The 13,649-nt window shown below is 62.0% G+C and overlaps 1 protein-coding gene across 2 annotated transcripts in view; it reads left to right on the forward strand.

The window, feature by feature from the left end:
- Positions 1-13,649, forward strand: part of LRP1 (LDL receptor related protein 1) — an 89,064-nt gene that overhangs the window by 41,258 nt on the left and 34,157 nt on the right. For both annotated transcript variants that reach the window (XM_084303630.1, XM_084303631.1), the window contains exons 7-20: positions 2,416-2,578; positions 3,906-4,128; positions 4,423-4,612; positions 6,434-6,577; positions 6,788-7,024; positions 7,621-7,801; positions 8,249-8,471; positions 8,721-8,910; positions 9,340-9,465; positions 10,061-10,201; positions 10,329-10,454; positions 10,690-10,806; positions 10,909-10,989; positions 13,119-13,286. In XM_084303630.1, the coding sequence (XP_084159756.1) occupies positions 2,416-2,578; positions 3,906-4,128; positions 4,423-4,612; positions 6,434-6,577; positions 6,788-7,024; positions 7,621-7,801; positions 8,249-8,471; positions 8,721-8,910; positions 9,340-9,465; positions 10,061-10,201; positions 10,329-10,454; positions 10,690-10,806; positions 10,909-10,989; positions 13,119-13,286 (2,310 nt within the window). The remainder of the gene's footprint in view (positions 1-2,415; positions 2,579-3,905; positions 4,129-4,422; positions 4,613-6,433; positions 6,578-6,787; positions 7,025-7,620; positions 7,802-8,248; positions 8,472-8,720; positions 8,911-9,339; positions 9,466-10,060; positions 10,202-10,328; positions 10,455-10,689; positions 10,807-10,908; positions 10,990-13,118; positions 13,287-13,649) is intronic.

Consider the following 13,649-nt stretch of genomic DNA (forward strand, 5'->3'; position numbering starts at 1 on the left):
GCTGCTCCTGGTGTCCCCTTGTTCCCCGGGGTCCCCGGTGGCAGCCGTGCTGGGGACAGGCATTGCCAGAGCGTCCCGGGAACGTGAAAGGGGCTGCGGGCCCTGAGGAACGAGCGGTTTGCAGTCTGCAGCTGGTTCTGGATGTGTTCCCGAGTTGTGTTCAGCCTTTGGATGCCATGCTTGTGAGCTTCCTCCCAGCTGGAGGAGCTGGAGACGAGCTCGAGCTCGGCTGGGAGCGCTCGGTGAGGTGGCAGCAGCCCCGTTCTGGAGGGAGAACAAAAACGGGGTCTGAGTGCGCTGGGTTCTGCCAGACGGCAGCTCCTGGCTGGGGGGGGGCGAGGAGGGTGGCGAGGAGAGGCCAAATCCCCATTGCTGGAAGGATTTGCCATCAAACGGCCCATGAATCCAGCCCCTGGGAGAACCTGAGGGAGGAGGGCTTCTGGTGGGCCGGGCTGGGCGCCCGCAGGTGCCGGGACTGGGGCCAGGACTGCGCCGTCCCACGGGGTCCTCACCGCCCCCCCCCCGGCTGTCCTGTGACTCTGACTCAGCGCTGCGCGAGCTTCAGCCAGCAGCTGATTTTTGGGGAATTTTTGCGAGTCCCGTCGGTGAAGCATTCCTGGCCCTGGCAGCGCTGCGTGCGTGTCGCTGCCGCCCCCTCCTCTCATCAGAGGCCGGTGAATCAGGGCCGGGGGTGGAGGAGGAGGGGGCTGGTTGGCGTGGGGAAGACGAGAGGGGCCCCGGCACCCAGGGGGCAGAATGCAGCCCTTGCCCACCCTGCACCACGTCCCCAGCCCAGCTCCAGCCCTTGGGGCAGCGGCTCCTACTGCCCTGGGCTCCCTGTGGCCCCGGGGGGCATCACCTCCACCCCGGCCCCACTCATCACTCCCTGCACATTGGGCTCTCCGCGTGCCTTTGGCGTAGCTGCTTTGGTGCTAATTCCTGAGCTCTGACTGTTTCCACTTATTTTTATGAGATAAATCAGGCTGGGTGATAGTGGCGGGACACAGCGAGCCTCGCCTTTCCGCTCGGTCATCAGTGCACAGCCCTGGCCCCGGGGTGCGTGATTGCCGGAGAGACATCCCTGTCCCCAGGGCCAGGGCTTGGCCTGAAGAGCTGAATGGGGTGTGCAGCAGTGGGAGCTGGCCCGGGTAGCTCAGGGCTTGGGGTTGGGGTTGACAGGTCACCCACAAAACCCCTGGGTGTTCATGAGCTCGGCGCTCGTCAGCAGCTGGGCAGCGCCTCGTGGTGCTAAAGCAGGGAAGGGCTTGATGTAATCAGGCTGAATCGTGCAAGCAGGGGGAGTTGGGGGCATTGCAAAACGTCCTGGCTTGATTCATGTTTTCCCTCCCTCTGCGCTCTGGAGCTTCTGCACTAGTTAATAATTCAGCAGTGTCTGGCCCTGCTCCTCTGGGGCTGTCTGGGTCCCAGCGCCGCGGGGCAGTCGCAGCGCAGGGCCGCGGACACCTCAGCCCTGGCCCTGCTCTGCCTTGCAGGTGGCCAGGGACAGCAGCACGGTGTTGCTGGTCGGGGCAAGTGGCCCTGGGGTCCTCTCCAGCCAAAAGCACTGGGGGACAAAGCCCCCACTTTCCCCAGAGTACCTGGGAGCTGCAGCTCTCGCTCTGTCTGTGGGACAGGGCCAGCAGGGAAGGGGAGCCGAGCAGCGTGCAGCAGCACCCTGCTTACAGGCAAAGAATTTGGGTGCATCAGGTTTATCCGATTTAACAGGCTTTTGCTGGTTTAATTAAATACTTAAACTCGGCGTGCCAAATGCCATCGCTCACCTGCTCCAGGGCTCGGGGCGACTTTGCAATGCCGGATTACCGCTGCCTGCTCCTCACCTGAGCAGGGCCTTGCCTGCTGCTGCTCTTGGTCTTGACGCTGCAGTTTGTGCTCTTCTTCCTGCTGTGCTAGTTGATTCTGCTGCCTTCATCCTCGGGAGGACCTTTCCCTGCTGCCTGGCCAGCATTCCTGCAGGGATCCCTGTGCAGCCGCATGCTGCATTGCTGGTAGCGCAGACGCTGGCAGCAGCAGTGCTGCTCTGTGGTGGCAGGTCCCCAGGAGGGACAGCGGGTGCAGTGGAGGGGACAGGTTGCCGCACTGATCCAAGACTTCACGGTGGAGCAGACCCTTCCCCTTCCAGGTGCAGCCTGGGCCAGTGGGCACAGCCTGGGCAACAGCGAGCCCGAGGGGGTTGCTCTCAGCTCTGCTGCTGCCATGCAGGGTGAGCAGGGCCAGGGCCCTGGTGTGCTCACAGCTTCTTCGTGCCTCACGTGTGCTCACTCCTCAGCTATATCCATGCTTGAGATGCCTGCTGGGCTGGGAGGTGATCAGGGAGCCTGCCAGGGCTCTTCCCTGGGCTTCTTCTTCCTCCCTGTCTCCCTAACCTCTCTTTGCCTCTCTTCTCCCATGGCCCAGATGTGGAGCAGATGGCTATCGACTGGCTGACGGGCAACTTCTACTTTGTGGATGACATCGACGACAGGATCTTTGTCTGCAACAAGAACGGAGTCACTTGCGTCACGCTGCTGGACCTGGAGCTGTACAACCCCAAAGGGATAGCGCTAGACCCAGCGATGGGGTAAGAGCTGCTTGCCGGCTGGGAGGGTCGGTGTTGCTGCAGCCCTGCAGAGGTGGAGCAAGCTGGGGGGGACGAGCTCCCATGCCGTCCTGTGGGCAGCAGGGGTGCCGCTGAAGAAGCAACTCACCCCCATGAGGGTCCCTCCGGGCTTTAGCTCTGCCTGAATTCAGCATTTCCCTTGGCTGAGATCAGGGCCATGTGCTGTAGGATGGCTGTGACAGCAGTTTTAAGCAGCCCACTAGTAGCAGCTGGATTTGGAGAGGGTCTAGTCCTTAGAAGGGGTCAGAGCAGCCCAAGCCTGTCTGCTCGGCTGACACTGCACAGGGGACAGTGCTGGACCAGTGCAGCACTGGGGGATGTCAGCATCTAACCTGAGTCTTGTAATTAACTGTCCTTGGTGAGCAAGTGTGTTGTCCTTGCCTCTGGTGCTGCTGGCATCTCCTGTCACCATGCCTGCGTCCAGAAGCCCCTCTGCAGGGCACCTCTGCTCCACCTGCCCAGGGCAGTGGGCTTGGCTTCGCTCGCTCCAACAGGACGTCCCCGGTAGGGATGTGCCTGGTGGCCACGCTCAGGACGAGCCACCACTTCCAGCTCATGGCTGAGTGATCCCAGCTGTTCCTGGCTTTCGGGAACCGAGCTGTGTCAGATGCTTGCCTGGACTGAGCGGCTCCCTTGGGTCTCTTTATGCGGGGTGCTGCAGTCAGGGAGCATCACTCTCACAGCTGCCTTTGCAAAATCTGCGTGGGGAGGCTGCGATGCCGAATCACCGGAGAGGCTCAGGGTGTGCATGGCAGCTGCTGAAATGCTGCTCTCGGGTGCACGACGCCCAAGTAGATGAGCTGGGTTGTGTTTTAACACGTCAGCTGGTGGAGGGCCCTGGACTTCATCCTGGTGACTCCAGCAGGTCTCAGTTCAAGCACCAGCTGCCTGTCTCAGCATCTCTGCCTGGGTTGCTGCAGCTCCTCGGAGCTCCCAGGGCTGCCACGCCTGGCAGCTGTTGGCAGCAGCCATGTGAGGGGTGCTTGGTGTCTGCTGAGCCAGGCACAGGCTCGCCCGCATTGCCCCAGTGCTTGCCTGTGCCCAAATGTGCCTGCATGAACACAAAGGTGCAGCAGTGGATAGGACGCGTGCTTGGGGAGTCGTGCTTGCACGTGTGGATGGCTGGGAGCCTGTGTGCATGGTCCCGTGAGCGTGCAAACCTATGTTCAAATGCAAGCCCACATCTGCAAGTGTGGACGCGTGCTGTCTGCATGTCTGCATCCTCTCTTTCTCTGGACTGGAGGTGGCATCCAGGCTCTGAGCTCCCCTCTCTGCCTTCCTCATGCAGCAAGGTGTTCTTCACGGACTACGGGCAGATCCCCAAGGTGGAGCGCTGCGACATGGATGGGCAGAACCGCACCAAGCTGGTGGACAGCAAGATCGTCTTCCCCCACGGCATCACCTTGGACTTGGTGAACCGGCTCGTGTACTGGGCTGACGCCTACCTGGACTACATCGAGGTGGTGGACTACGAAGGCAAGAACAGACATACCATCATCCAGGGCATCCTGGTGAGTGGGGCCAGAGGCAGGTTGGGACTGGGGGCTTTACTGCAGAGTGTGCTGGAGGGACACCTGAGCTTAGCCTGCCGGGAGCAGTGGTTCATGAGCTTTGCCTGCTCATTTCAGCAAATAAAAGCTGTGAGCAGCAGGTCCTGCACTACCTGACTGCCAAGCCCCATCCCCTGCCCTAAAGGCGGCGGGGAGTGAGAGCCATAGGGCAGGAATTCAGGGGCTTCAAATACCTTGGAGCCAGGTTCTTGCCTCTCCTAAATTCCTCATGGGTGTCTGCATGGTGCCTTCCAGATCGAACACCTCTACGGGCTGACCGTCTTTGAGAACTACCTCTATGCCACCAACTCAGACAACGCCAATGCCCAGCAGAAAACCAGCGTCATCCGGGTCAACCGCTTCAACAGCACCGAGTACCAGGTGGTGACGAGGGTGGACAAGGGAGGAGCGCTGCACATCTACCACCAGCGGCGGCAGCCCACAGGTGGGAGCCCCGACCTGGGAAAAGCAGCTTCTTGGACCCTGAAAGGCACCAAAGGGGGAGAAATGGGATGCAGAGGCCCCTGGTTGAGCCGTGGCCTCTCTGGTACAACAAGTGGGGTCACCATCCCTCTCCCTGGGCAGAAGGGGTGTCCAGGTGTCAGCGGTGGCTGCGTTGGAGCAGTTTCCCATGGCACAGCGCTGCCTCTGTGTGTGGCTGCTGTGCTGGGGGCTGGTGTGAGGCTGTGGGGGTGTTCTGGGGACAAGCTGCACATCCTTAATTTCCGATGGGGCAGATTCACTTCCCCAAGCTAGAAACTCACTTCTGCTGCGCCCAGTTAGCTTGATGTCCAGCTCCCATGCCCATGCTGGATCAAAATCCCCACCTGTGAACCCTGGACACGCCTGGCCCTTATGGGTGCCGCTGCTCCATGAGAGCGAGCAGTCCACGCCTCGCTGCATAGGGGAGACAGCAGGATGGAGAGGGGCTGGCTCGGAGCAGCCCCCGCTCTTCCTACTGCCCTCTCCAGGAGCAAAGCCTTGCCACAGAGCAGGTGTCCTGGCTCACAACCCACTGTAAGCCCGTCCCCTTCCCACATCTGAGGGGAGCCTGGGAGCTGCGCTCCCACTTGTGCCTCGTTCACTTGACCGCATTTCCTTGCCGCACAGGTTGGCGGGGCGGCTCTTCCTCCAGGCTTGCACCTTCCTGGGAACCCGGGCTCAGGGGCTGCATCAGCCCTGCAGGCTGGGCTGGGCTCCGGCACTGCTGGGGAGGCTGCTGGAGCTGCCTGCATGGGCAGAGTGCTGGGCAGGCTGCAGCGCACCAGGATGGGGACAGGGAGCTCACGATCAGCAGCTCCGCAGGGGCGGAGGCAGCGGCTGCCGGGCACGGCCGTGGTCTGCGGAGACGTGTGAAGCTGCTGCCTGCAGCAGCCTCCTGGGCGAGGGCAGAGCCTGGGGCTCCTGCTCCGGAGGCAGCAGCGCTGGGCCGAGTGCCTCTGGGCTGCCACCCGCCCTGGGGTGCCCCCCACCACCACCATCTCCTCCCCGAGCTAGAAATGAGAGCTGTCCCCAAGGGCCGGCCGGGCGGCGCGGTGTGATTGATTGATCACGTCGCGCTAGAGAGCAAAGGGAAATGGGAGCAGATGCAGCATCTTGAAATATTAATGGCTGCCTTCTCCAGTGCTGCGTGCTTTCTGTCCCCGCTGGTGCATTCACCCTTTGACGGGGCATTGTGCTCCTGGACACCAGGAGATTGCAGGGGAGTTAAAAGGCTTTGGTGCTGCAGACATCACCCCCTCCCCTGCTCACATCCTTCCCCATTTGTCTGCTCCACCCCCAGCACCTTCCTGTAGTTAAATCAATTTACATGTTTAAAATCCTCTTAGTGTCTGCAGCCTGCTTGGCATTTTCCAGAATATAAAACTAATCAGGAGATTTCTGCACGGGGAATGGGCGTGCTTTGGGAGGTTCTGGGCCAGGCGCATGCTGTCCCTGGCCCTGGGGCCCCACGGGGACGTGTCCCACCAGCAGCCCATGCAGCTGGAAGGCTCGATGCTGGCAGGGGCAGCACAGAGGCAGTGTGGCCCAGCAGTTACAGCAGTGTGCTGGGACACGGGGTGCTGCTTTCTGCTCCTCCCTGATCCAGATTCTGGGGCAGGCCCTTTCCTGTCTCTGCCCTGTGCCATGCTCAGCTCCTGGCTGCGAGGGGGCTCCCCAAGCCCAGAGCCACCAGACAAGGACAAGGCTGTCCTTGTGCTGCTTTGATGGTCTCCAAGACGGTAAATGCACCCCTGAACCCATCCACTGCTCTCTCTCCATGTAGTGAGGAGCCATGCCTGTGAGCCGGACCAGTTTGGCAAGCCGGGGGGCTGCTCAGATATCTGCCTGCTGGGGAACAGCCACAAGACTCGCACCTGCCGGTGCCGCTCCGGGTTCAGCCTGGGTAGTGACGGGAAGTCCTGCAAAAGTGAGTCCTGCCCTGCGCCGGAGAGCCGCGAAGGAAGGGGGAGAGGAGGGCAAGCGGCTGCCCCACGCTGCTCGAGGGAGGGACCGGGTGGGCAGGGGGCACGCAGGGCCCAGAGCGAGCAGAGCTTTTTGATTCCTTCCCCCCTGGCTGCTCGCCCCTGCCCTGCCAGGTTGGGCTGGTGGTGATGGTGCTGCCCCCCTGTCTCTGCAGAGCCCGAGCATGAGTTGTTCCTGGTGTACGGGAAGGGGCGTCCCGGCATCATCCGCGGGATGGACATGGGGGCCAAGGTGCCGGATGAGCACATGATCCCCATCGAGAACCTCATGAACCCCCGAGCACTGGACTTCCACGCTGAGACCGGTTTCATCTATTTCGCCGACACCACCAGCTACCTCATCGGGCGCCAGAAGATCGATGGCACGGAGCGAGAAACCATCCTGAAGGACGGTGCGTGGCTGAGGGGCACAGCCTGCACCCTCACCGGTGTGTGGCCAGGCTCTGGGAGCTGGCAGCAGCTGCCATTAGTGCATCTTCTCACACAATGGCAGTGCTTTTGTCTGCTCACCTGCATATTTGAGCCTTAAAACTAAGGTTTGGAGCTGTTTGGGTTTGTCTGCAGGCTGATATTGAGAGCATGGGCTCCAGCAGCAGTGTGTGAGGGACTCCTGGGCTGTGGCTCATGCCAGGCACAGACATCCCCTGCCCCCCAGACCCACCCTCACCCCTTCCAAGGCAAAGATGAGGAAGGGGTGGAGGATCCTCAGCGCAGGTCCCTAGGGCTGATCTCTCCCACTTTGCCCAATGAATTCCTTTTTCGGCAAACAGACCAAGGATGCTCCTGAATTCATCTTTCCTCAGCCTGGTTCCCTTGGCTCCAGCACCTCTGGAGGAGCTGCATGCCCTGGGCAGGGGGCTGTGTTGTCCCCTGTTGGTGTGAGCTGGAGTCGGGCGGTGATGAGTGCATCGTTCATTTTATGGGGCCATCGCTTCCACTCCTCGTCTTCCTGCTGTTGCCTAACTCATGCTCCTGCTTTTCCCCAAAGGCATCCACAATGTGGAAGGGATCGCTGTGGACTGGATGGGGAACAACCTGTACTGGACTGACGATGGCCCCAAGAAGACCATCAGTGTGGCTCGGCTGGAGAAGGCTGCCCAGACGCGGAAGACGCTGATAGAGGGGAAGATGACGCACCCCCGAGCGATCGTGGTGGACCCCCTGAATGGGTGCGTGGGCAGGCAGGGCTTGCGGGGGGCACATGGCCACGGCGGAGAGGACCCCCCTCGATCTGCAGCTCTGCACACTCGCGGTGTGTCCCTGAGCCCACGGGTGCTTGTGGTTGCTCCCAAGCTGTGACAACGGGGCCACGCAGGGCAGGAGCTCCTGGAGCAGCGATGGCAACAGCTCTTCCAGCCCAGAGGCTGCTCTGGCCGCAGGGTACCAGGAGCTTTCCTGCTTCCCCACCTCTCCCAGCTGCCCCATTCCTTCTTCCCCATCTCCCATCCCTTCTCTTGCCATCTCTTTCACAACTGGGTCTCCTCTGGTGTGCTGCCAGTAGCAGCAGCATTGCTGTGGGTGGGAGGCCACTGAGCTGCTGTGTTGGGCTGGGGTCTGTGTGGCCGTAAGCATGGGGGAGGTCTCTGGCATCGGTGACAGCTTAGCATCTGTTGCAGGTGGATGTACTGGACAGACTGGGAGGAGGATCCCAAGGACAGCAAGAGGGGCAAGATCGAGCGAGCCTGGATGGATGGTTCTAACCGCAACATCTTCATCACCTCCAAGACCGTCCTGTGGCCCAACGGGCTCAGCCTGGACATCCCGGCCAAGATCCTCTACTGGGTGGATGCTTTCTACGACCGCATCGAGATGGTCTACCTCAATGGCACAGAGCGGAAGGCAAGTGGAGGCCCCACAGGCTCTTGGTCGCTGATTTCCTTGGGGCAGGGGATGTGGGCAGTCCAGCTTCGTCTGGCTGTGTTTGCTGCGGGTCTGCTCAGCAGGAGGCTGGTTGCATTCAGCCGTGCTCACCTGCTGCCTGTCCCATCCTCTGCCCTTTCTCTGCCCCGTCCCCTCTGTCCAACCCTGCGGGGCTGCCCCAAGCACCCTACCAGCTGATGACAAGTCTCTGCCTCCCTGCACATGCAGATCGTGTATGAGGGACCTGAGCTGAACCATGCCTTCGGGCTGTGCCACTACAGCAGCTTCCTCTTCTGGACCGAGTACCGCAGCGGCAGCATCTACCGGCTGGACCAGGCCTCCAAAGTGGTCAGCTTGCTCCGGAACGAGCGCCCACCCATCTTTGAGATCCGGATGTACGATGCGCAGCAGCAGCAAGGTGCTGGAGCCGCCTCTGCCTGGCTCCGGGGGGCCCTGCAGTGAACAAGGGGTCTGGAAGAGGAATGGGACTGGAACAGGGCCTGAGGAAGTGCCCCATCCAAATTGCCTCCCACCTCCTTTTGCTTCCTCATGGTCATGTCCCTGGCACCCCATCTTTCTGTAAACACAGTGATTGCTCTTCTCATGCCCTTCCCTCCTTTCCTCTCCTCTTTCTTCCCTCCCTCCCTCCCTCCCAGGCCTCCTGTCTGGCTCAGCCAGGCTTTGCATCCCGTGAGGGTCCCCACTGCCCTGTGTGGCCAGTTGAATTGGGGTGTCCATCTGGGTTCCAGCTGTGGGGTGTCCTGGGGATCTGGGTCAGCAGAGTCACCTGAATGAAGTCCCTCTCTGCTGGCCCAGGCAGCTGCTCACCCCAGCCTTGCCTCCGCAGTGGGCTCCAACAAGTGCCGCGTGAACAACGGAGGCTGCAGCAGCTTGTGCCTGGCCACTCCCCGGGGCCGTCAGTGTGCCTGTGCCGAGGACCAGATCCTGGGAGTGGACTCTGTCACCTGCCAGGGTAGGGCTGCCCGAGGGCCTGGCTCCCGCTGGGGCATCCCCTTCCTGGAGGGGTGGATGGGGACGTGGGGTCTGCAGCTCCGTGCGGTGGGGACTGGATCGAGAAGGTGGATCAGGAGGAGCCTGTGGGCGAGTGGTGCTACCTGCTCGTGGTCCTCCTCTTGTAGCATGGCACTGGGACAGCAGCCACCCCCAGGAAGCACGTGGAAGCCCCTGGTGGGGATTGCTGCACAGAGGTCGGGCAGTGGTGTCTGTTGGGTGGGTTTGCTCTGCTGCGAGATTGGAGCAGAGCCAGGCTCACGATGGGGAGCCTGGGCTGGGCTTTGCCAGCTCAAGTGAGCAGGGAGAAGCTCTGCTAACAGCACGCCCGTGCCTGCAGGCTCACCCAGGGTTGTCCCCCTCCATCAGGCTGCGTCCTGTTGTTGTGTGCTCCGGGGCCAGTGCTCGTGGGCACAAGTGTTTCTGGAAGCTCCTGGGGCTGTGGGGCAGTCACGTAGGCAGTATGGGGATGCAGGACTGTCCCCACTGCCCCGTCCCCCTACACTTCAGCCAGTCACTTGATTAAAATCCTCTCCCCCTTTGCTTTTCCCTTCCAGCCAACCCATCCTACATCCCCCCTCCGCAGTGCCAGCCTGGGGAATTTGCCTGCAAGAACAACCGCTGCATCCAGGAGCGCTGGAAATGCGATGGGGACAACGACTGCCTGGACAACAGCGATGAAGCCCCCGAGCTCTGCCGTGCGTAGCCGCCTCCTGCGTGGTGGGAGAGCGCAGTCTGTCTCAGATTTTTTCCTCCACAAGACGTGGAGGAGGAGCGGGGCTGGGAGGGAGCAGGGAAGGTCCTGAGCACGTGTCTCCCTTGCAGACCAGCACACGTGCCCCTCAGACCGCTTCAAGTGCAAGAACAACCGCTGCATCCCCAACCGCTGGCTCTGCGATGGTGACAATGACTGTGGGAACAATGAGGACGAGTCCAACTCCACCTGCTCGGGTGAGGAGCCTGGCAGATCCTCAAGGAGCAGGGGGAGAGCCAAGCCTTTGCTGTTCCCCTTGCACTGTGGGGCTGAGGTTTTAGGGCCACGTGCAGGGCTCTCTGCTGCCCACCTTGCAGAGGGTTTGGTGGCTGTGCCTTGCGGGAGACCCTCTGGAGTTTGTTCCCCACCTTTCGCCCAGCACCCCAAGGCACTGCCAGCTGTTATAGCTCTGTCCATCTCGCCCTGCACCAGCTCGGACCTGCTCTCCCAACCAGTTCTCCTGTGCCAGTGGGCGCTGCATTCCCATCTCCTGGACTTGTGACCTGGACGATGACTGCGGGGACCGCTCCGATGAGTCTGCTTCGTGTGGTGAGCTGGGGGAGGAAGCACAGGTCCCTCTGGGAAGGCCACAGGGCTGGGCGCGAGCAAGGGCGTCTGATCATGCTCATCATGCCTCTCCCTCCTCCGCAGCCTACCCGACCTGCTTCCCCTTGACGCAGTTCACCTGCAACAACGGGCGCTGCATAAACATCAACTGGCGCTGTGACAATGGTAAGGACCGGGCACCCGAGCTGGGAAAGGGGCGAGATCAGACGCAGGGGTGCCAGCCTGGCCGTGGCGCTGTTCGGCTAGCCTCTGACTGCAGGGGCCGCTCCCCAGCCTGCTGCTAACCACCAGAGCCCTGGCTGCGAGGGAGGAGGTGTTAGCTGCAGCCGTGAGTGAGTCCTGCAGCACCGGGACCCGCGTCTCCTTGGCTGCCCCTGGGGGAATGGGTGTTGCAGGAGCAGCCTGGCAGGGATCACTTCAGCAGGCCTTGGCACTCTTTGTGGGGTGCCCTAAACTCTGTGCCCCACTGCTCCAGGCCTGTGCTGGCGGCAGGGCTGAGCTGGGTCCCACAGCCCCAGGAAGGCACAAGAGGTCTCCCAGGAAGCTCAGGTCTGCCCTTGCTTCTGGGGCCAGGGCTAGGAGAAAGGGTTTGCCCCAAGGCCGCCCTCCTTCCCCACAGGTTTAGTTTGATCTTCCTAACAGCTCTGCATTGTTAGGTTTAATTAGTGGCTTCAGAGAGGCATGTTTAGAACTGGGGAGTGCACTTACTGGTGTACAGGGGGTTAGCGGGGAGCCGCAGGATGTGAGCAAGCCTCTCCCTGGGTCCTCATGAGCAGGTGGCCTCGTCCCCCGGGTCAGCCACTCCCACGAAGGGGCCACGGGCTTCCCGGAATCCACAAGTGCTTGCAGTCAGCAGCTTGCAAAAGCGACGGCCTTGGCACGGAGCACCGCTGGGCAGCAGAGCTGAGAGCCGGCCTCGGCCAGGTGCCATGCACCCACAGGGCAGGAGCTGCAGTGACAAGGGGGCTGCTCCCAGGCCCCCTGCACCTTCTGCTGCTTCTGATCTGCCCTCGCCAGCAGCCCGGCGTGCCTGCGCAGCATCTGTGTGTCCCTTTCCGTGTCGGTGTTCCCGTCCGGTGTCTCTGTGCTGCTCTCTGTGCGTGTGCCGTGTCGTGTTGTTTTGTTTGTCATTGTGCCCACTCTCCTGTCTTGGTTGGTTCTGTGTTTCAGAAAAAGATTGTGGGGATGGCTCTGACGAAAAGAACTGTCCAAAGCCTACCGGTTAGTGCATAGATCAACATGCACCAGACCCCAACCTGGTCCCATGCAGCCCCCCAAACCTGCCCCCTCCGGAGTGCTGCCAGCCCCCTGGGGCTGGTTCTGCAGACGGTGGCAGTGGCCCTTGCACTCCAGCAGAGGGAAAGTGGATGGTGGGCAGGGTGCCTCCTGGCTCACCCCGCTCAGTGGGTTGGGAACTCCTGCTAGAGGGAGCCCGGAGAGGTCAGGGTCTGGAGCTGCAGGAGCTGGGCTGCCTGGCAAAGCCACAACACAGCCCCCAGGGCCATCGTCCCCATATGGGGCAGCATGGGCTGAGCACCCTGTCCAGGGGGAGGCAAAGACCCTCTGCTGAGCTCAGGTGGGCATCTGCCACAGAGCAGAGCCCCCTGGTACTTCCAGAGCCCCCCAGTACTTCCAACAAGCTGGGCCAGCCCATGCCCCCACTCTGGTGGCCCTGGCAGCCCAGGGAGTTCAGGGCAGGGCATCAGGGCCACATTGCCAGTGTGACAGCAGTGTCAGGATGAATCTCCCACCTGCCCCTCAGCTGGGATTCCTTGCAGGCAAGCTGACACCCCACAATTGGCAGTACCAGCCCCGTTTCCCCACGGGTGCACCCTGTATGGGGGTGCTCCACTCCCCACACTCCCCCCAGGCTCCGCTCCCCACTCTGGAGCGGAGCGGCCCCCGTTGGCGCTGGGTTCCCTCCCAGCCTCCCCAGGTACATGGCTGATCTATGCAGTTTCTGTGTTTCATTTTCTTTGTGAGCTGCTGGTGCTGTGGCTGCGCCTGGTGAGCATGTTGGGGGGGCCAGGGGGTGGCTGGAGGACGGGCGGGCACCGGGGGCTCTCCATTCAGATCCTGCAACCAGTGCCGGAAGGGCTGCCCATCGCCCTGCGTCTGTCTGTCTGTCTGTCTGTCTGTCGGCGTGCTCTGTCTGAGCCCTGCTGTTCCCCGCTTCTCCCAGCCGCCTCCTCTAGTGGAGGTCTCTGCCTTTCTCCCCTCGCTGTGCCTCCGCCAGCCCTCCCCCGGGGGTCTGGGTGCTCGCTGAGCCCCTTTCCCCTCCCTTCTCTCTGCAGACAACGACTGCGGGGACAACAGCGACGAGGCAGGCTGCAGCCACTCCTGCTCCAGCAACCAGTTCAAGTGCAACAGCGGGCGCTGCATCCCCGTGCACTGGACGTGCGATGGGGACAACGACTGTGGGGACTACAGTGATGAAACTCATGCCAACTGCACCAACCAGGGTGAGCCCCCCGGGCCACGATGGGGCTGGGCTGCACCTTTGCTGTTGGCCTGCTGTGGCCCCGTGTCCCTGCTTTGGTGGATGCAGGCAGGACTGCCCCTTTCCTGGCTGTACCTGGGGAAAGCGGAGGTGGGGAAAGATGTCCCACGGCACCAGCTCTGCTGTCCTTGTGCCTGGAGAGCCCTGGGCACAGCCCCCTGCTCCCCAGTAGGGAACCCTGCAGCTTCTGCCCCCCGCTGCGTGCCCACATACCCCTCCCACACCCCTGGGTGCCCCCATTGCAGCCGAGTGGCTGGCCCCGCTCCTGCGCTCCAAGCCCTCCTGGTTCCCAATTCCTCTGGGCGAAGGCAGTGAGTGGGGCATT

The sequence above is a fragment of the Netta rufina genome, assembly GCF_964035555.1.
Source record: "Netta rufina genome assembly, chromosome: 30".
Lineage (NCBI taxonomy): Eukaryota > Metazoa > Chordata > Aves > Anseriformes > Anatidae > Netta > Netta rufina.